Raw genomic sequence first — 19,955 nt, 5'->3', positions numbered from 1 at the left:
CCCTCAAACTTTAATTGCAGCAGCAGAAGGTATTTAAAAATTACAAAAAAAAAAAAAAATACAAAAACCCTTTCCCTCACTTCTCCAAACTGTCAGTCAGACAATGGACTTAAATAGTTGTAAATAAAGGGTCTTAAACAGTCTGGTCCAAAATCCTTTCCACTCTCTCACTTGCTCTATGTTTAGTCTTTTGCAGTGTCCCACCATAGCCTTATTAGTTCTCTAATTGCCAATAACTGCATTTCTAATAATAAAACCCTTGAGCCTGCTTGGCTATGTAACAAAACAGTATTAAAGTGGCATAAGCCCTATTTTTTTCCTATTTTGCATATCACCTTTAAATGAAGATTTCCCTCCCCCCTCACACCATCCCTCTTAAATCAGGCAACTTTAATATAAGAACCCTCCTCATCTTTCGTCTTGGTAAATTAATCAATCTTGGTGTCCTCTGATGGTATCAGTGAGATCTCAAATATCTTCAGATCAGCTTTCCAAACTTCAGCAGCCATAAAACTCTGAAATTAGTTTTGAGGCTGAATATAAATTTACTTCCAGTCTCTCCTTTTAAAATAAACTAAATTAGAGTTTTCCTTTGAAAATGTAACTTATTTTTCCTCTTCACCATTCAGCTATTACTATACACATGAAAACTGCAAGTACCGGATGCCTTTGGCCCACATAACTGAACAAAAAAATTCATTTGCACCATAGCAGGTAGGGGCTTATTTTAAATCACTTTCTTCAACATAAAAATGTCAAAATTGTGGTGAATGATGTCAGCTCTACCTTACTCTAATGCAGTGTTACTCAGACTGAGGCTTGAGAGCTGTAAGTGGCTCTTTAATGTGTCTCCTGTAGTTCTTTGCAGCACCTAAGTTATTAACCAATCAGGATGCTTTTACTATGTTAACCAATTACCAACTTGCACTGAGTTATTAACTTGTTTGCTGTGAGAATAATAATTTTCTACTATTGTGGCTTCTTTGGGTAATGATTGCTAATTTGGCTCCTGAACCACAGAGATCTGAGTATTACTGCTCTAATGCAAAGACACTGTATGTTGAATGGAAAATGACTACTTTTCTCCCAGTCTCCTTGCTCCTATGTTTCTTGAATAAAAATAGCACCTGTTGTAAACACAAACACTTCCGGTTTGGCTAACCTTTTGTTTGTAGCAAACGAGCAGATCACATTTGCAATGTCACAACACTTTTTTGGAAGGTAGTACAACAAAATCAGTTCTGAAGCATTACTTGCATTAATTCTGTTTCCATCTAGTACAAAGGAAGATGGAAATCATGGGTCAAATGTTACCCACCTTAGAAACCATGTTTTGTTTGTAAAGTTGTGGGGAAATCTGCTCTCTATACAACTTACTTCTAACCACTCTAGAATAAGGCTCAAACAGTTCTTTGGGTCTGTCTGCTTAAATGTGTGTTGCGGTGGCTGCTCCGCTTACCGTTGAATCTGCATGTAGTCCTGTGGCTGTCACTGTCCATAATGAAAACCAACTTTTGCTGGTGTTGCTTCTCTTCAGAATACTGACGTTTAACATAATGGCATCAACAGCTACCTGCCTTTATACTTCAAATATACCTACTACCTCATGATTGTGTATGATACAGCATGAAATACATTCTGACATGAACAAGTTCACAATGTGCTATTTATTTTGACTTGTAAACAGATTTTTTTTTAAAAGTAGGCTGATCTGACAATCTTTCCCCAGGAAATGTAAACATTTCAAAAAAGATTACTTTTTGTCCAAGTGAAAGTAATAAAATTGCAATAAAATGTTTCTAAAGATTGGCAGGAGCATAGAAGAACCAAGTTTTGTTTTAACATTGATGTATCCCTTTCTGCAGGCAGGAAACCACTTCTCCTCATGGTGTGCATTTTGCGTGGAGAACATGGAAGCATTTCCTTCACCTTCTTTGTGGGTAATTTACATTCTTGCAATGAAGTTCTCTAGGGGAAAATGCAAAGCCATAGCATATAGTTGACGATGTTATGCAGCTGCTTCCATTAGATCCTTATAGCAGCAGTTTAGTTCATGAAGTTCAACTTTACACAGCACCAGACTGTAGCTTTTAGGCTGCCCTCCTGCTGTTTGTCCATGAAAACGTCTTGCATGCAGACTTCTGAGATGAACAACCACCCTGCAGCATCAAGGATGCTCACTCCTCAGATTATGCTCTGGCCTTCTTTCCCTTTCATGGAACTTCTTGTTTCTGACCAGTTGACTAAGCAATCTATCACCAGGAAGAGGAGATGACGCAAGTGCTGCTGAGCCTGCCTTGATAAGAAATTGCAAGCACAAAACCCTGAACTTCCTCCTGAGCATGCTTCATTAGACTGCCACAGCTGTCTTCTTGAAAAGTTTCGGAAGGCTGTGTGTGAAAAGAACCTTAATTTTGAGGAGTTGCTAGATTTTATAAAAGGGCTTCATGACTGCCAACCCTGTATCTCTTTCCTTTTACTTGCTCTTCAAAGACACAGCACTTAATGTTCTTCACCTTATAGTAGAGATACAATCAACTTCTTTTACAACCCCTTGTAATTTTTAACCCCTCTAAAAATAAGACTCAGATGAAATTTTGCCTTCAATATTTAATTTTTTCTTCTTGGATCACTTACTTTAAAATGACTTCATGGACGTGAAACTACAGATTAAACTTTTTAAATACTGCTTTTAAATCAAAAGCTGTGTATAAAATGTCTGCAATTTATAATGTTGTGCTCTAAAAGAGAAAATATTTGTTTAGAAAGGAGATTGATTTTAAAAATGTGTTGCTGTAAATTCACCAATCTTGGTAATTTTGTGATGCAGATCCTGATGATGCCTCCATCTTCGGAGACCTTGCCATATTTTTGGGCAGAGGTTCCTACCCTGAATTTCTAATCTGAACTACAATTAAAAGAACCTGCACGTGAAGAAGTAAATGCCTCCCTTAAACCCAGTAAAGGGACTGATCTTGCATCTCTGTAAAATCCCTCAATTATACATTAATTGGAGGCATTTGTGAACGCCACCTGCAGTACAAAGAAGGTGTTGTGACTCATTGTGTCCTTGATCCAGGGATTAAGAATGGGCAGTTTCACAAACCAGGCCTCTTGTGCTACCAGGGGAAGACTTGTAACAATGATAGTGGGGTCGTCAGATAGTGGGAAGTAGCCTAATAGCTTTTTGACCTGGGGAAAACGGACTAGCATAACTATAGCAGAATGACTGTTCTAGAACACTTGTATTCCAGTATAACTCCCCCTCACTGTGTCCTGGAATAAAAGTGACTTTATTCTAGAATAATTGTTTATTTCAAACTAGTTACTTTGAAAGTAAGAGTATTCTTCCACAATGAGTGTCCACAAGGGAATTACACCAAAAGCTATTCTGCTACAGCTGTGCCAATCAATTTCCCTCACAAAGGCAAGCCTTAAGTGACATCTTTTTAGGATTCAAAAATGAACCCCAAAAACTGTCAGCTGAAACCAAAGAGAGTAGATTTAAGTCTAAATTCTGGTCCCAGAGGATTAACTGGCAAAACTCCCCTTGATTTCACTGGGCTCAAGCTTTGGCGTTCAGTGTGCAGCCCTTTCTTGCTATGCTTAATGCAGGCTACTGCAGGGTCTCCAATGAATGTGCACTGTTTTATACAAGCAACAGTTAGGGACTCTAAAGGACATCATACATTTTCCAAGCATCTGGATTCCCTTCAGAACTTCCTCTTCCTGGGGTGTTTACACAGTACCCTAGGTTTGTGAGATGCTTTTGGCATGTTAAAGAGGTCTCTACACTGAAGAGCTTCCAGACTAAGACATGCTGCATAGAAATGTCATCAGGCCATGGGTGAGTATCTCTAGACAAAAGAGCCTTTTACCCTTTAAGCCTTGGGCTACTTATTTTTGCTTTGACTATGGGCTCCCTATTTTTCTTCAATATCTTGTATCAGTATAAGCTGGAGTGTGGGTCAGCATTGGTGAAAAGTATCATTGTAAATGCAGAGTGGTTTGAAGAGATCAGACAACCATGCAGTGACATACATTTAGGTTCAATTGTGGAGAAAACAGCTACGGGGACAGGCCTGTTCTGTACACACATTAATCTGTTTTTTGTTTGTTTTTTTTAAACTGGCTTCACACCTTTGCACTGTTAACTGGGAAGGCAATTCAGCTGAGCTTCTCTGACAAGCATTCTACTATATATACTTTAATATGCAACTTTGTGGCATTAGCTTTTAAGAAGGAACAAAAGCCTCATTACTCGTTTCCTGAATGGGTGTAACGCTCCATCTTTCAGCCCATTTTCAGTAACAGATGCAGTGAAGACTATAAAACTGATTGGAACAAGCCAGAGAGCTGTATGGTTGACAAGCATTCTGATAAGTCCAACTAAAAGAGTGGTTTCAATAGAGTAACTGTACTGCAGTCAAACACAAACTAAATGTTGTGGTTAAAGTTGGGACAGTGGGGAGAAGAGGTAGTTAAGGGTAGGGAACGGGAGAGAAACAGAGATATGCAACTGTCACTTACTGGGGGTATGTTCAGTGCTTAGAGCAGAGATACTCAGCCCTCAGTGGTTGAGGAGCCACATTAGCAATCACCTTATCCAACAGAGGCCAAGTACTGTGAATTCATGGTTTCATTTACTGTAAAACTGTCTATTCATATTTAAACAGGAAAACACGAGAAACTGAGTTTTTAAATAGTCTCACAGCAATATGACTGACCACGTATAATCATTTGATCAACTACTAACACGCTGAGCAGCCTGATTGGTTCTGCTACAAAGAGCTGCAAAGGACACAGGTAAGAACCATTTGTAGCTCAAAAGCCTCAATCGAAGTATCGCTGGCCGACAGGAATGGGACTCTGCTCTCCAGTGGGGTCTAGGTACTCATACAAATCTAGCGTAACATTTAGGGGCAGCAGTTAGTGGAGCAAACGTTGCTCTCTCTGGGCTTTTGACCGAGGACTAAAGGCCCTTTTGGTCTTTCTTAAAGCCCGTTTGTCCGACCGGGAAGCGAGAGTGGAACAGTTTTCCTAGGACAAACCAACAGATGACCCGTCTCTAGCCGTCACCCTACCACTGAGAGGGGCCCCGTCCCACCCCCAGCCAATGATTAGCATCAGGCTAAGGGGGGCCCGGGGGGGGAGAATTAACTCACCCTTTGGTCTGAAGCGGGTGGACCTGCGCCATTGAGCAGCGACACAAACTCGGGGAGAAATTCGCCTGCGAGCAGCCCCTTCCGGGCATGCAGCCAGGCAGAGGAAACAAGCGCGGGTAGGAAGGTGCAGCACTTGCCAGCGCCCAAACAGCAGCGCTCAGGCCGAATCCCGCAGGGGCACTGCTGCCCCCCGGCTTGTGCCGTCCCCGGCCGGGGTCCCCCGCTTGGCTGGCGACCTCCCTCCCTCCCTGCCTCGGGCGGGGACCGGGGTCCGGGGACCGGCGCCGCGCTGTGCGAGCCTCGCCGCGGGCTGCCCGGGCGGGGCAGCCGCCGCCTCTCTCGGCCTCGGCCTCGGCCTCGGCCCCGGCCCCGCCCTGCGGCGGCCGCAGCAACCCGCGAGCGCGCTCCCGAGGCGGCGGCTGGGTTCGGCGCATGCGCAGTGCGAAGCAGGCGCGGTGCCTGGGTGCGGCGCTGCTCGGCGCCATGGAGCTGCTTCGGCCGGGCTGGATCCCGCGTTTCTGGGCGCTGCTGGCGCTCGCGCTGCTTCCCAGGGGAGCGCTGGGTGAGTGTCGGGGCGAAGGGGGCTCCCCCCGGCCCCAGCCCCGCCCCCTGAGCTGGCCTCGCCCTCCGCTGGGCTGGCGAGTGGGAGCAGGAGGGGCCGTGGGGAGAGCGGGGCCCGGGGCCCCGGCTCTGTGCCCGGGTGCAGGCGGGGCGTGAATCCGGTGGGGTGGGGGCAGCAGGGGGAAACCGTTCCTGGCGGGCTGGGGTCCGTGGCCCTGTCTGCCATTGACAGCTCCCTGGACTCGACCCGAGTCTGCCGGGCAGGTTTGCGAAGGGGGCTTAGTCATGAGTCAGGGTCACCCGCGGGCTGGAAGCCATTCATGGCTGTGGCATGAGGCATGTGGCTGGCGCTGGGTGGTCCGCAGCGTGGCCGTAGATGCTGGAAGTGGGGCAGTTCTTCTGCATCGCCTCGTGTTTAGACGTTATTGGGCATCCCGTCTGAACACAATCATCAGATCACCCAAAGGGCCGTAACGCATAGAGACCCAGTTGAATGTTGACCAGATTTGGCAGGCCACATGCAGGTTATGCATTTGTCTGGACTGTTTTGCCTTTGGTTACGACAGAAGTCTGTAGTCACAGGACAGTATGAGCTGACAGGAAATATTAATTGGGCTCAAGAAAGAAGGAGAAGCCCTCTCTAGTCTAGTGTGTAGACCCTTCACGTGACGCGGGGGTGGGGGGGGTTTGACCTTGGCATCTGGCACTGTAGGCTCCTCTTTTAATTAGCTGTGACTTGGGGGTCCAAAAATGCGGATCACTCTTTTGCCCCCCATGGGTCAGGCTGTGGGAGACCCCTGTTCAAACCTCTCCTCTGCAAAGGGATTTGAACAGGGGTGTCCCACTTCCCAGGGACCTCTTTCCCCCCCACCTCCACCCCACAACCCCCACACACCACCCCACAACCCCCACGGGAACCTGAGAGGTGGGGGATCATTGTTGAGAGGCCCTCTGTTTCCAGAAAGACAAGGGCCTCCTGAGAAAGGAGGGAATTTAAACAGGGGCCGCTCACCCTCAGCCCTGTCACCTGGGAGGTGATCCATCCTTGTCCAAGCCTCTTCTTAACAGGCCAAGGGAGGATTTGAACTGGGGTCTCCCACTTTCTATGTCAGTAGCCTACCCACTGGGCTACAGAGTGATCCTAATTGTCTTGCTGGTCCAATTGCTATTGACATGAAGTGGAACAGCTTCAAGAGGCAAGAATGAAGGAGCTGCTACTTAAAGTCCTTGTCCTCATCTGGTAGAGGACAGACTTGAACCAGCAACGTTGCGTTTCCCAGGGGAGTAGCCTAACTGCTGTAGCGTAGAGGGCTTCTTGCTTTTCCGTTGGCCCAATCGCCATTTAATTGACGTGGAACAACTGCAAGAGGAAAGACGTAAAGAGCTCCCAACTGAGTCTCTGTCTCCTCTTCAGGGAGGTGCTGGTATTGAACTAGCAACCTTGAGTTTCCCAGGGGAGTAGCCTAACCGCTGTAGCGTAGAGGGCTTCTTGCTTTGCCTTTGGCCCAATTACTATTCAATTGACGTGGAACAACTGCAAGAGGAAAGACCTAAAGAGCTCCCAATTTAATTCCTGTCTCCTCTTCAGGGAGACACAGTGGTATTGAACCGAACACACCAAGTTTCCCAGGCGAGTAGCCGAACCACTTTAGTGTAGATTACTTGTGGGTTTGTTTGGTTTTTTTTGGCCCAATCACTATTTAATTTACATGGAACAGCAGCAAAAGGAAAGACCTAAAGAGCTCCCAATTCAATCCCTGTTTCCTCTTCAGGGAGGCAGTGGTATTGAACCAGTAACCTTGAGTTTCCCAGGGGAGTAGCCTAACAGCTGTAGCGTAGAGGGCTTCTTGCTTTTCCTTTGGCCAAATTACTATTCAATTGACGTGGAACAGCGGCAAGAGGAAAGACCAAAAGAGTTCCCAATTCAGTCCCTGTCTCCTCTTCAGGGAGGCAGTGGCATTGAACCACCAACCTTGAGTTTCCCAAGGGAGTAGCCTAACTGCTGTAGCGTAGAAGGCTTCTTGCTTTTGCTTTGGCCCAGTCGCTATTTAATTGACGTGGAACAACTGCAAGAGGAAAGACATAAGGAGCTCCCAGTTCAATCCCCTTTTCCTCCTTGGGAAGAGGAAGGAATTGAACCAGCAACTCCAAGTGTCCCATAGAAGCCTCTTGTTCTAAGTTTGGCCCAATTAATACTTAATTAAAGTGGAACAGCTTCACGAAAGCTCGAGGGATCTTATCTGCATAACTTCATAAACTAGACAGACTTTTCAGGAATAAGTCCCTTCTGGGCCCAGTAGAGTTGCTGGCAGAACTCCCACTGATTTCACAGGACTCAAGGTGCGGCCTTGAGGATGCAGCCTTTTCTTTCAATGCTTAACGCAGGCTACTGCAGGGTCTCCAAAGAATGTCCACTGTTACAGATGCTAAAGAGCATCCAAGCTTCTGGATTCATTTCAGACCTTACTGTTCCTGTGGTGTTTAGACATTGCCCTAGGTTTGTGCGATGCTTTTGGCAAGTAAAACAGGTCTCCTCGCCCAAGAGCTTGCACCCTAAGAGGTGGTAGAGAGAAAGAGCAAGAGGCACGGGGTGAGAGCCTCTACAGAAGAGAGCCTTTTACCTTCTTGACTTTCGGCTCCATATATCTCCCTCCCCGCCCACCCGCAACATCTTGTAACAGTAGTAAGCTGGTTTGTGGGTCAGCATTAGTGAAGTGTGTCATTTTTAAGTGCAAAGCAGTTTGCCAAGATGAGATAAATGTGCGGTGACTTACATTTCGGTTAACTTGTGCAGAAAAGGGCCCAAATGACAAGGCTGTGGTGAACAGACTACAATGCACATGTCTTTCTCCAACTTCCCACTGTTAACTGGGAAGATAAGTCAGCTCAGTTGCTCTGACACGAGCATTCTACCGTACACTTTAATATACAACTCAGTGGCATTAGTTTTTAAGAAGGAGCAAAAGCCTCATCGCTCCTTTCCTGAATGGGTGTGACACTCCATCTTTCAGCCCATTTTCAATAACTGATGCAGGTAAAATACTATAAAGCTGCTTGGAACAAGCCAGAGAGCCCCGTGGTTGACAAGCATTCCGATAAGTGAAGCTAAAAGAGTGGTTTCAGTAGGATTGCTGTACGGTACTGCAACCAAATTCAAACTAAGTGCCATGCGTAGAGTTGGGCGGGGGGGAGAAGGGGGTAAGGATAAGGAGAGAAACAGATAGGAAACTGTCTCTGACTGGTTGTGTGTTCAATACTTAGGATGGCTGCTCTGAGACCTCAGTAGTTGAGGAGCCAAATTAGCAATCACCATCATCCTAAAGAGCCACAGTGTTAAATTAATGGTTTTATTTACTACAGTAGGCCACAGGAAAGGTTTCAGTTTTATATCGACACATTTTATTCGCCCAGCAAAACAACTGGCCGAGTATTATTATTGTTTTATCAACTATAACGCATTCATCTAGTAAGAGCATCCTGATTGGTTACTTATTTAATATCATGCATTGTTTTCCTCTCGTGCTGCAAGAGAGGCATTCAAGAGCCACTTGCAGCTCAAGAGCCTCAATCTGAGTATCACTGGCCTGCGGCAATGCGCTCTCTAGTGGGGTCTAGGGACTCATACAAATGAAATGTAATATTTAGTGGCAAGCTTTTAAGTGGCATGACTTAGTGGAGCAAACGCTCTCTCTCTCGCTCTGCTTTTGACCGAGGACTAAAGGCCCTTTTGGTCTTTCTTAAAGCCCGTTTGTCCGACCGGGAAGCGAGAGTGGAACAGTTTTCCTAGGACAAACCAACAGATGACCCGTCTCTAGCCGTCACCCTACCACTGAGAGGGGCCCCGTCCCACCCCCAGCCAATGATTAGCATCAGGCTAAGGGGGGCCCGGGGGGGGGGAGAATTAACTCACCCTTTGGTCTGAAGCGGGTGGACCTGCGCCATTGAGCAGCGACACAAACTCGGGGAGAAATTCGCCTGCGAGCAGCCCCTTCCGGGCATGCAGCCAGGCAGAGGAAACAAGCGCGGGTAGGAAGGTGCAGCACTTGCCAGCGCCCAAACAGCAGCGCTCAGGCCGAATCCCGCAGGGGCACTGCTGCCCCCCGGCTTGTGCCGTCCCCGGCCGGGGTCCCCGCTGGGTCGCACCAGAGCGGGGCCGACGGGGGGAGCCGCGGAGCTGGGAGAAAACCGGCGGCGCAGCGAGGCCTTGGCTGGCGGCCTCCCTCCCTCGGGCGGGGACCGGCGCCGCGCTGTGCGAGCCTCGCCGCGGGCTGCCCGGGCGGGGCGGCCGCCGCCTCTCTCGGCCTCGGCCTCGGCTCCGCCCCTGCCCTGCGGCGGCCGCAGCGACCCGCGCGCGCGCTCCCGAGGCGGCGGCGGCGGCGGCTGGGTTCGGCGCATGCGCAGTGCGAAGCAGGCGCGGTGCCCGGGTGCGGCGCTGCTCGGCGCTATGGAGCTGCTTCGGCCGGGCTGGATCCCGCGTCTCTCGGCGCTGCTGGCGCTCGCGCTGCTTCCCAGGGGAGCGCTGGGTGAGTGTCGGGGGGAAGGGGGCTCCCTCCGCCCGGGCCCCGCCCCCTCCGCCCGGGCCCCAGCCCCGCCCCCTGAGCTGGCCTCGCCCTCCGCTGGGCTGGCGAGTGGGAGCAGGAGGGGCCGTGGGGAGAGCGGGGCCCGGGGCGCTGTAGGCTCCTCTTTTAATTAGCTGTGACTTGGGGGTCCAAAAATGCGGATCACTCTTTTGCCCCCCCATGGGTCAGGCTGTGGGAGACCCCTTCTTTCTTTTTCTTTGGCCCAATTACTATTGAATTGACCTGGAACAGCGGCAAGAGGAAAGACCTAAAAGTTCCCAATTCAGTCCCTGTCTCCTCTTCAGGGAGGTGCTGGTATTGAACCAGCAACCTTGAGTTTCCCAGGGAAGTAGCCTAACCGCTGTAGCGTAGAGGGCTTCTTGTTTTTCCTTTGGCCCAATTACTATTGAATTGACACGGAACAGCGGCAAGAGAAAAGACCTAAAGAGTTCCCAATTCAGTCCCTGTCTCCTCTTCAGGGAGGCGCTGGTATTGAACCAGCAACCTTTTGTTTCCCAGGGGGGAAGCCTAACCCACTGTAGCATAGAGGGCTTCTTGCTTTTTCTTTGGCCCAGTCGCTATCTAATTTACGTGGAACAGCTGCAAGAGGAAAGACTAAAGAGCTCCCAATTCAATCCCTGTCTCCTCTTCAGGGAGACAGTGACCTTGAACTACCAACCTTGAGTTTCCCAGGGGGGAAGCCTAACTGCTGTAGTGTAAAGGGGTTCTTGCTTTTCTTTTGGCCGAATTACTATTCAATTGATGTGGAATAGCGGCAAGAGGCAAGACCTAAGGAACTCCCATTTCAATCCCTGTCTCTTCTTCAGGGAGACAGTGGTATTGAACCAAACACACCAAATTTCCCAGGCAAGTAGCCTAACCACTTTAGTGTAGATGGCTTCTGGGTTTGTTTTTTTGGCCCAATCGCTATTTAATTTACATGGAACAGCGGCAAAAGGAAAGACTTAAAGAGCTCCCAATTCAATCCCTGTTTTCTTTTCAGAGAGACAGTGGTATTGAACTAGTAACCTTGAATTTCCCAGGGGAGTAGCCTAACCCCTTTAGTGTAGAGGGCCTCTTGGGTTTTTTTTGGCCCAATCACTATTTAATTTACATGGAACAGCTGCAAGAGGAAAGACCTAAAGAGCTCCCAGTTCAGTCCCCTTCTTCTCAGGGAGACAGTGGTATTGAACCACCCACGCTAAGTTTCCTATGGGAGGAGTCTAACCACTGTAGTGTAGAGGGCTGCTTCTTTTTACTTTTGCCAAATTACTATTTATTTTATATGGAACCACTTCAAGAGGCAAGACAGAAAGAGCTCCCACTTCAAACCCCTTCTCCTTATTCAGCAGTGAAAGGAATTGAACCAGTGACTTTAAGGATTTCAGGGGCGTAACCTAACCACTGTACCGTAGAGAGTTTCTTACATTTGTTTTGGCCCAATTAATATTTAATTAAAGTGGAACAGCTTCCAAGTGGGAAGAGGTCAGGAGCTCCCTGTTCAAACCACTTCTCCTCATCATCCAATAGAGGGAGAAATGGAACTAGCGACTCCAAGTTTCCCCATGCGACTAGCTTAACAAGTGTAACATAGATAGCTGCTTGTTTTTGTTTTGGCCTAATTACTATTTAATTAATGTGGAATAGTTTCAAGAGGAAGGATTTAGGAAGCTCCTGCTTCAAATCCTGTCATCTCAAGGGGAGACTTGAACCTGCTTAATTAGACTCCAAGGGCATCAACTCAGCCACTGCACTATAGTGGCTGCTTGTGTTTTTTATCCCAATTAAAGTGATATAGGTTCAAGAGGTAAGACTGAGGGCACTCCCATTCAAACACCTTCTCCTCATTCTACTATAGAGGACTCTTCATTCTTTGCTTGACCCAAGTAATATTGAGTTAAAGTGGAGCAGCTTCACAAGGCAAGAGCTGCATCATGCCCAGTTTAAATCCCTGCAACAGATAGAGAGAAGACTTGAATCCACAGCTCCAACCGTCCAGGGGAGTAGCCTCACCACTCTGTTGTAGAGTACTTGTCTGTTTTGATTTGGCCCAGTTATTAGTTAATTAAAGTTGAACAGCTTTAAGAGAAACAGAGTTGTTAGTTTATCTGGTACATGTGGAAAATGAACCCACATAAGCTAAGAGTTCTCACAGGGAGAAGCCTAACCACTGTACTATAGAGGCTCCTTGGGGGATTATCAGACCAATTTATAGTTAATTAAAGTAGAACAGCTTTAAGAGAAGAAGCTGAGGGAGTGCCCACTTCAAATCCCTTTTCCTCATCAGGCAAAGGGAAGAATTGAAGCAGGGTTTTTAATGCACCACATGTTTAGCCTCACCACTGTACCACAGAGAGCTTCTCTCTTGGATTTTGGCTCCCTTAATATTTAATTCAAGTGGAACAGCTTCAAGAGGCAAGACTGAAGAAGCTCCCTCTTCAAATCCTTCTTTTCATCAAATAAAGGAAGGAACTGAAGCCACATCTTCAACATCCCACATGAATAATGTAACCACTATACTACAGAGGGCTTCTCACATGTGCTTTGGCCCAGTTAATATTTTCTTCCAGTGGAACTGCTTGAAAAGGAAAGATAACAGGCGCTCCCAGTTCAAATTCCTTCTTTCTCAGCTGGTGGAGGAATTAAATCAGCCTCCCCAAGAGCCTATGAGAGTCGTGTAACCACTCTACTATTGAGTGCTTCTTGGGCTTATTTTGGCCCAGTCAATATTGAATTAAAGTGGAACAGCTTCAAGGGGAAAGCCTGAGGAGCTTCCAGTTCATGTCCCGTCAGCTAGAGGGAGAAATTGTAGCAGGGGGTGTTCTCTAACTCCCACACTGTAGAGGGCTTAATTAACGTAGCCCAGCTTCAACTAGAAAAGAACACCCCACAGTGGACTAGCCCTTAATACAGTAATTAGGGCAGATGCATTATATGCTGGCAGTTCCAGATTCATCTCCCTTCTTTTAAGTTAATTAAACCATCTTTCATGGTACAGGCCACGGCCCTAACCACTAAGCTAACAGCACAATGTAAGACCTCTGTCATCTTCCCCCCCTCCCCTCTTCTGTTTTGTGTGGTGGTGGGCAGGTAGCTAGCAATCTCACAAGAAATGGTTTAGGCACCTAAGTCAGCTGACTTCAGGCAAGGATTTCCTGCCTGTGGATTTCAAGCAGAGAGAAGCACCGCACTCCATGAAAGGCAGCACTTAGCATTGCCCTGGTCATTCTCCTCGCATCATCATTTCCCACTGGCTAGCTTAGGTGGCTCCTAGCCTAGTGTGCTGGCTTTTGTGCATCCCATGCTTAGGTGCCTATCCCTCCCCATTCATTGAAGGGGGAGCCCAGGTGCCTAAGTTAAGCTTCAGGGCACCTGTTGTCATTCCAGTGATTTTCTAGGCATCTGAAAATTAGGGATGGCAACATTGATTATTGCTGTAGCTAAGGCCCTTTGTAGATCTGGCAGAGGGAGTTATGCCTACTCAGAGGCCATCTTACACCCCACAAGGCAGTTATGGAGGACACGGCCTTCCTTACAGTATTTAGCTCAGTGGTTACAGTACTCATCCAGGATAGGGGAGAGCTTGGTGCAGTTTCCTCTCGCTACCCGATGAGGGCCCTGAGACAGTCTATGGTCCTTTGTTTTGGGTGCTCACATGGGATGTGGATAATTGTGGTTCAGTCCCTCTTCTTCTTGATTAGAAATAATTTGAACACCACTCTCCTGCTACTAAAGCAAATGTCCTAAGTAGTGGACTATGAGGTATGCTGGTGTAGGGTACTCTTCGTTGTTCGGTGAAGCTGGTTTCTTTTAATTAAATATTCGTTGGGCCAATGCCACTACGAGACGTCCTCTAGTATGGATACTCTCCAATGCTGTTAGAGATCCTCTTCAATTCCTTCCTCTACCTAGTAAGGTGAAGGGATTTGACCAGTGAGTCCTCTCAGTCTTCCTGCTTTGAGGCTGTTGCACTTTAATTTGGCCAAAACAAGAAGAAGGGGCCCCCCATATAGTTCGTAGTTAAGCTACATACTAGGGATATTGGAGATTTTCCTGTATGAGTTTATTCAAACATGATAAAAGACCAAAAAAAAAAATGCTTATAGGTGAATGCTTTTCACAGAGCGATCGTTGTATGTCTGACCTATCGGTCCTCATCCTCAAAGGTAACCTGCACAACACTTTGAACAGACAAGACTTAGCACTTAGTTCAAAACTCTGCTAGACATTAAAAATCATAGCCTGAACAGAGACTCTGGATTTATGGCTTATTAGAACAAGCTGTAACGCACTGACTCCCACTTTTTGTCCTGTGTTGATGGGCCAGTGTGTATTTCGTGGCCCCTTAGAATAGGGGCTAACTCCTTACGCAAAACAGTCTGTTTCATCTTGGATTAGCTATGATGCTTGGCGTACCCTTCCCAGATCTGAAAGAGCTCTGCATGGCTGGGAAGCTTGTCTCTGCCCTGCTCTACAGTACAAAGTTATGTCAGTATAACTACATCGCTGGGGGCATAGGAAACACACACCCCTGAGCAACCCAGTTATACCAACAGAACTCCCAGTGTAGACAGCGCTGTGTCAATAGGAGGACTTCTCCTGTCGACATAGCTACCACCTCTTGGGGAGGCGGAGCACTTATAGGTATGAAAGTGGTTCTCCCATCGGCATAGGTAGTGTCCTCACTTTGGACTTGTCTACACTTACAGCGTTACAGTAGCAGAGCTGCAGCGCTCTAGTGCTATCTCACCAACAGAAGTTGGTCCAATACAAGAGATTACCTCACCCACCTTGTCTCTCTACCTTCCTGCTGTCATTTATATGCCTGCTTCCATTGCCTTCAGCATGAGCACTTTTGAGGTCAAAGAGCAGAAACACTCAAACATGGTCTCACATCAAAGATGATCCGACCATCTAGTAGGCAACTACATCTCTGCTGGTTGAAGGCTTTATAAATTACGGGCATTACTTTGAATTCATGGCCTGACCTAAGTAGCGTGTGTTCAGTAACACTAGCAAAAGTTAAATATAGGTAACTGCAGTCTAACTCAACTGAAGCGTTTTCAAAGTCACCAGGTTTTGGCTGACTGGTATCTTTATTGTACAGTGGTAAGAACCAAGTATCTCTGGGTAATGTGCACTACGAATTGTTTCAAAATACTTCTGTGGTTTATTTTTAAATGGAATCTAGATATTTAAGCTGACAAAAAGTGCAACAGCCCTTCAGCTGACATTAGCTATATACAAAAGTAGGAAGACTACACTTAACTAGTGACACCACACTGATAAACGAAGGGCAACTGTATTATTTTTTGGAAGTTTTAGACTGTGTAATGTAAAATTACCTTCTTATGTGTTGAAGACTCTTCAATGCGTAAATCAACTCAAAGGAAACTTTCTCTAATTGAACAGTTATAGCAACAGGATGTGAATTCACATCTCCACCCTGTTCACTTCAGAATCTCTCTTAAGACTATTCCAATATTGCAGATGCAAAGTCCCACACCCATGTAATCATTGAAGATCCTGCAACATTCTTAAAGCATTAATCCTAGCTTTCTGCTCAACTTTAAGTACATGAGTGCCAAACTGACTTCAATGGGGCCACTCCCGTGCTTAAAGTTAAACACATGCTTAAGTGCTTCTCTGAACTGGGGCCTTGGTGAAATAGCTGCATTTCTCTGACAGATGAAATAGTCCTAACAGGTTGAAAAGTATAATAGAAATGCAGGATTACTACCATGATTAACAGGCAGGCCACACGCTACCGGCATAGAGGCCCTTCACAAACATTCTTTTTGGTCTCTTCCCCACAGTTCTTCCATCTTAAAAAGAGAGGATACATAAGGGGATTGAATCTATTGTTAGCGTCACAGAAGAAACGCAATTGGTGAATGCTACTGCATGAGTTTACTAATGGTTTTTCAAAAGACTTTGGTACATTCCAGATCTCCCTATGGAGAGCAAGTAGGGTATTCTTCTAGCAGAGTGTCAGCAGCTCTTTGGCAAAAAATAGGAGAAAAGGAATTGGAGAAGGTGGTGGTCTGCGGTGGGCAGGCTGAGTTTCCTTTGACAAGATCTGCAGGGAGAATGGATGTATGAGTGACCATGACAGATCCCATTTTTGAGTGGTGATATTTGTACACAGGAGTCTGTAAAACACAGAAAACAAGATTAATAAATAGTCAGCAGCATTAGAACAAAGGAAAACCAAGTATTTCACATAAGGCACAGACCACCTGCGGAACTTGTTGCCGTGGGATGTAGTGAAGGCCAAAAGCATAACTGGTTTAAAAAACAAATTAGATAAGTTCATGGAGGCTAGGTCTTTCAATGGCTGTTAGCCAAGATGGTCAGTGATACAACCCCATGCATTGTATCCCCCTAAGCCCCCAACTGCCAGAAGCTGGGACTGGATGATAGGATGGATTATTAGTTAATTGCCCTGTTCTGTTCATTTCCTCTGGAGCATCCGGCACTGATCGCCGTCATACACAGGATACTGGGCTAGGTGGACAATTTGGTCTGACCTAGTATGGCTTGGTCCTATAGCTGGATTACTTCCTGACCCCGACTCCATCCTTTTTCAAAATGTGAGTGTGGGGTAGCAGTATTTTCCTTCCACCCCCCAATGAAAGCTGCACCCCACACTTTTATTAGCCAGCTCCAATCTCACACACAAACTTTTCCATGAGATGGTAATGTTGTAGTGCCTAGGAGCTCCAGTGGTACTCTGTGACCCCCATTGTGCTTGGTGTTGTGCAAACACATAACAAAAAGATGGTCCCTGCCCCAAAGATTTTACAGTTTAAAGACAAGAGTTAACAAATGGACATAGACAGACCAATGGAGGAGTACAGGGGAATAGATGATATTGGTCAGCATGATGGACTGTGGTCTCAGCCCACCAGCAGCCTAATTATTACCAATTGTTTTGGTAGGCAGCATGGCACAGGAGATTTGAAGGCAGATAATATATGCAGATGTTACCTGGGAGCGCCTCCCAACTATGAAGAGCAGCATGGCAAAAAACACAAATGTAACAAGTGGGCCTTAGAGGCTGGCATCATAGCCTAATTGGAGGTGGGAGTTGACTTTTGAGACTGAATGAGAGATGATAGGGTTGGGATAGGTCATGAAGGGCCTTGAAAGTGAAGACAAGTAGCTTATGTTCATTACAATGGAGAAGACTGAGCCAGTGGAAGGTTGTAAAGTTTGGGGTGGAAATGATCAAAGCATGAGCTAAAGAAATGATCTTTACAATAGCCTTCTGAATGGTTATGAGTGGGGCAAGATAGCATTTGTCAAGGCCGGAAAAGGATGTGACAGTAATCATGACATGAGGTGATGGGAGCTTAGACGAGAGTTTTAGCTGTGTGGATAGAAGGAAAGTCTATCTTAAAGATGTTATGCAGAAAGAATCTGCGAGACTAAGGCTTTGTCTACCTACAACTACCACTTTTGTCAGTGAAACTTTTTGTCCATCAGGGGTGTGAAAAAAAATACTCCCCCAACCAATATAAGTTTCACCGGCCAAAGTGCTGGTGTTGGCAGGAGAGGCTCTGCTGCTGACATGGGTAACGCTGCTTGTTGGGGGTGGTTTAATTATGCCGGCAGGAGAGCTTTCCTGCCAGCAAGAGCAGCTACACAGGAGACCTTACAGCTCTGCTGCAAGGTCCATAGTGTAGACATAGCCTGGATGTGAAGACTTAGACCTCTCTCCAAGTTCTCCTTTGAATGTTTTTAGTTTTTTTAAATCTGACTCACTGAATATCACTTGACTTCATCTCTATGTTAATGCAATATTAGGATAAACTTTTTTAAAAAAGCTTGTCTATTATTAAAACTGAAAAAAGTATTATACTACATTGTTAACTGTTTACCCTTTACTGTTTACCCTGGTAGCAGATCTTTATTTGGAATCTGGACTTTCAGCATATTAGGTTTCACCATTATTAACAAATGTAACCCATTAGGTACTAGTAACCAAGAAATGACTTTTTTCCAGTTGGAGTTCATATAATTAGGAACATAATAGCATTAATCTTGACTCATTAGGCAGTTGTGATACCAGTACCTTGCCATCTTTTACCAATGCCAAACCAGCAAGTGGTAGTCTTCCAGATTTCCTTCCTGTTAATACCATCTTTAAATACAGGAGCAATAAAAATTATGTTAAAATGTCTGAAAGTGAAGACACTTACCTGTCTTGAAACTGGGTGGGCAGATATCAGAGTTTTGCAATGATAAGCTGTTTTGAACTTTTAACAAACAAACACAACCATTGTTTTTGGAAGGTCTTCTTCCTGAGACTCTGTTATCTTAAGAAAAATTAAAGAGCCAATTTTCTCTTTTTCATTCCATATTTCTTTTCCATTTTAATTGTGATGATATTTAGTGACAAGCTCATCTGTCTTTTCGGGTAACTGAACTTTCTTACTCCTGACTTGAAAAACGTAAGTGTCTCGGAGTACATCTGTACTACAAGCACTATAGTGACACAGCTGCAACTACACTGCTTATTACAGACACTTGCTAAAGTGACCGAAGGGGGTTTTCCATCGCTGTAGTAAATCCACCCCCTCAAGAGGCAGTAGCTAGATCAATGGACGATGTCTAGCAGTGTCTGCATTGTAGGTGGGCAAACTTTTTGGCCCAAGGGCCACATCTGGGTATGGAAATTGTATTGCGAGCCATGAATGCTCACGAAATTGGGGCTTGGGGTGCGGGCTCCAGGGTGGGGCTGGGGATGAGGGGTGTAGGAGGGTGCTCCAGGCTGGGGCCAAGGGGTTCGAAGGGTGGGACGGGGATCAGGAGTGCAGGCTCTGGGCAGCGCTTACCTCAGTAAGCTCCCAGAAGCAGTGGCATGTCCCCCCTCTAGCTGCTACGACCTAAGTTTTATGTTGAGACCAGGCTTAGTCTTCAGAGGTACTAAGGGACCTGCAATTCTTTTGCCTTCCTTGGGATTTATTAATGCTCATCGTCTCTGAAAATAGAACAGGTTTAATGGACCAGGTGCTAACACTGCCAGAGCCCAAAGGACCTTTGTTTATACTATAGCTATGGGCAGGTCTACACTACCCGCCTTCTAGATGCCATAAATTGATCCCCGAGCGCTCTCCCGTCGACTCCGGTAGTCCACCACTGCGAGAGTCGACAGGGGAGTGGCTTCAGCCAACTCACTGCCGTGAAGATGTTGATCCAAGTACGCCGACTTCAGCTACGCTATTCTCGTAGCTGAAGTTGCGTATCTTACATAGATCCCCCCTAGTGTAGACCGGGGCTATGTCTATACTACCAATTACATCGCTCAGATGTGAATGAACCTCCAGCTGAGCGACCTAAGTTACACCAGCCTAAGTGCTGGTGTGAACAGTGCTGTATCAGCGGGAGAGCTTCTCCCATCAACATAATTAATGCCCCCTAAACGAGCAGCAGTAGCTCAGTTGATGGGAGAGGTCTCTCCTGTTGCCTTAGAGCAGCTACACTATCAGCACAGCTGCGTTGCTGCAGCTGGGCCATTGTAAGCTCTCTAGTGCAGTGCTTCTCAAGCTATCTGATGTGGGGGGCTGGCAATTTTTTCTCCCCCAATGTGCGCACAGACCGGCAGCCAATGGCTCGCGGACCGGCACCGGTCTGTGGACCACCACTTTGAGTAGCACTGCGGTAG

The 19,955-nt window shown here is 46.5% G+C and overlaps 1 protein-coding gene and 1 long non-coding RNA gene across 3 annotated transcripts in view; one reads left to right on the top strand and one right to left on the bottom strand.

The window, feature by feature from the left end:
• Window positions 1-5,357, bottom strand: part of LOC141975653 (uncharacterized) — a 75,611-nt gene extending 70,254 nt beyond the window's left edge. The window contains exon 1 of the long non-coding RNA XR_012635974.1: window positions 5,166-5,357. This is a non-coding gene — a long non-coding RNA (uncharacterized LOC141975653). The remainder of the gene's footprint in view (window positions 1-5,165) is intronic.
• A 223-nt stretch (window positions 5,358-5,580) lies between these two features.
• LOC141975644 (membrane cofactor protein-like) overlaps window positions 5,581-19,955 on the top strand; it is a 39,243-nt gene continuing 24,868 nt past the window's right edge. The window contains exon 1 of one of the 2 annotated variants that reach the window (XM_074936201.1): window positions 5,581-5,727. In XM_074936201.1, coding sequence (XP_074792302.1) covers window positions 5,598-5,727 — 130 coding nt within the window. In that variant the 5' untranslated portion in view covers window positions 5,581-5,597. Of the gene's footprint in view, window positions 5,728-10,104; window positions 10,250-19,955 lie in introns of those variants that run through there. The other variant, XM_074936200.1, reaches the window with a different exon arrangement.

Source organism: Natator depressus, chromosome 21 (genome assembly GCF_965152275.1).
Source record: "Natator depressus isolate rNatDep1 chromosome 21, rNatDep2.hap1, whole genome shotgun sequence".
NCBI classification, from domain to species: domain Eukaryota; kingdom Metazoa; phylum Chordata; order Testudines; family Cheloniidae; genus Natator; species Natator depressus.
Note: the sequence above shows the minus strand (reverse complement) of the source record. Positions and strands in the feature narration are given on the sequence as shown.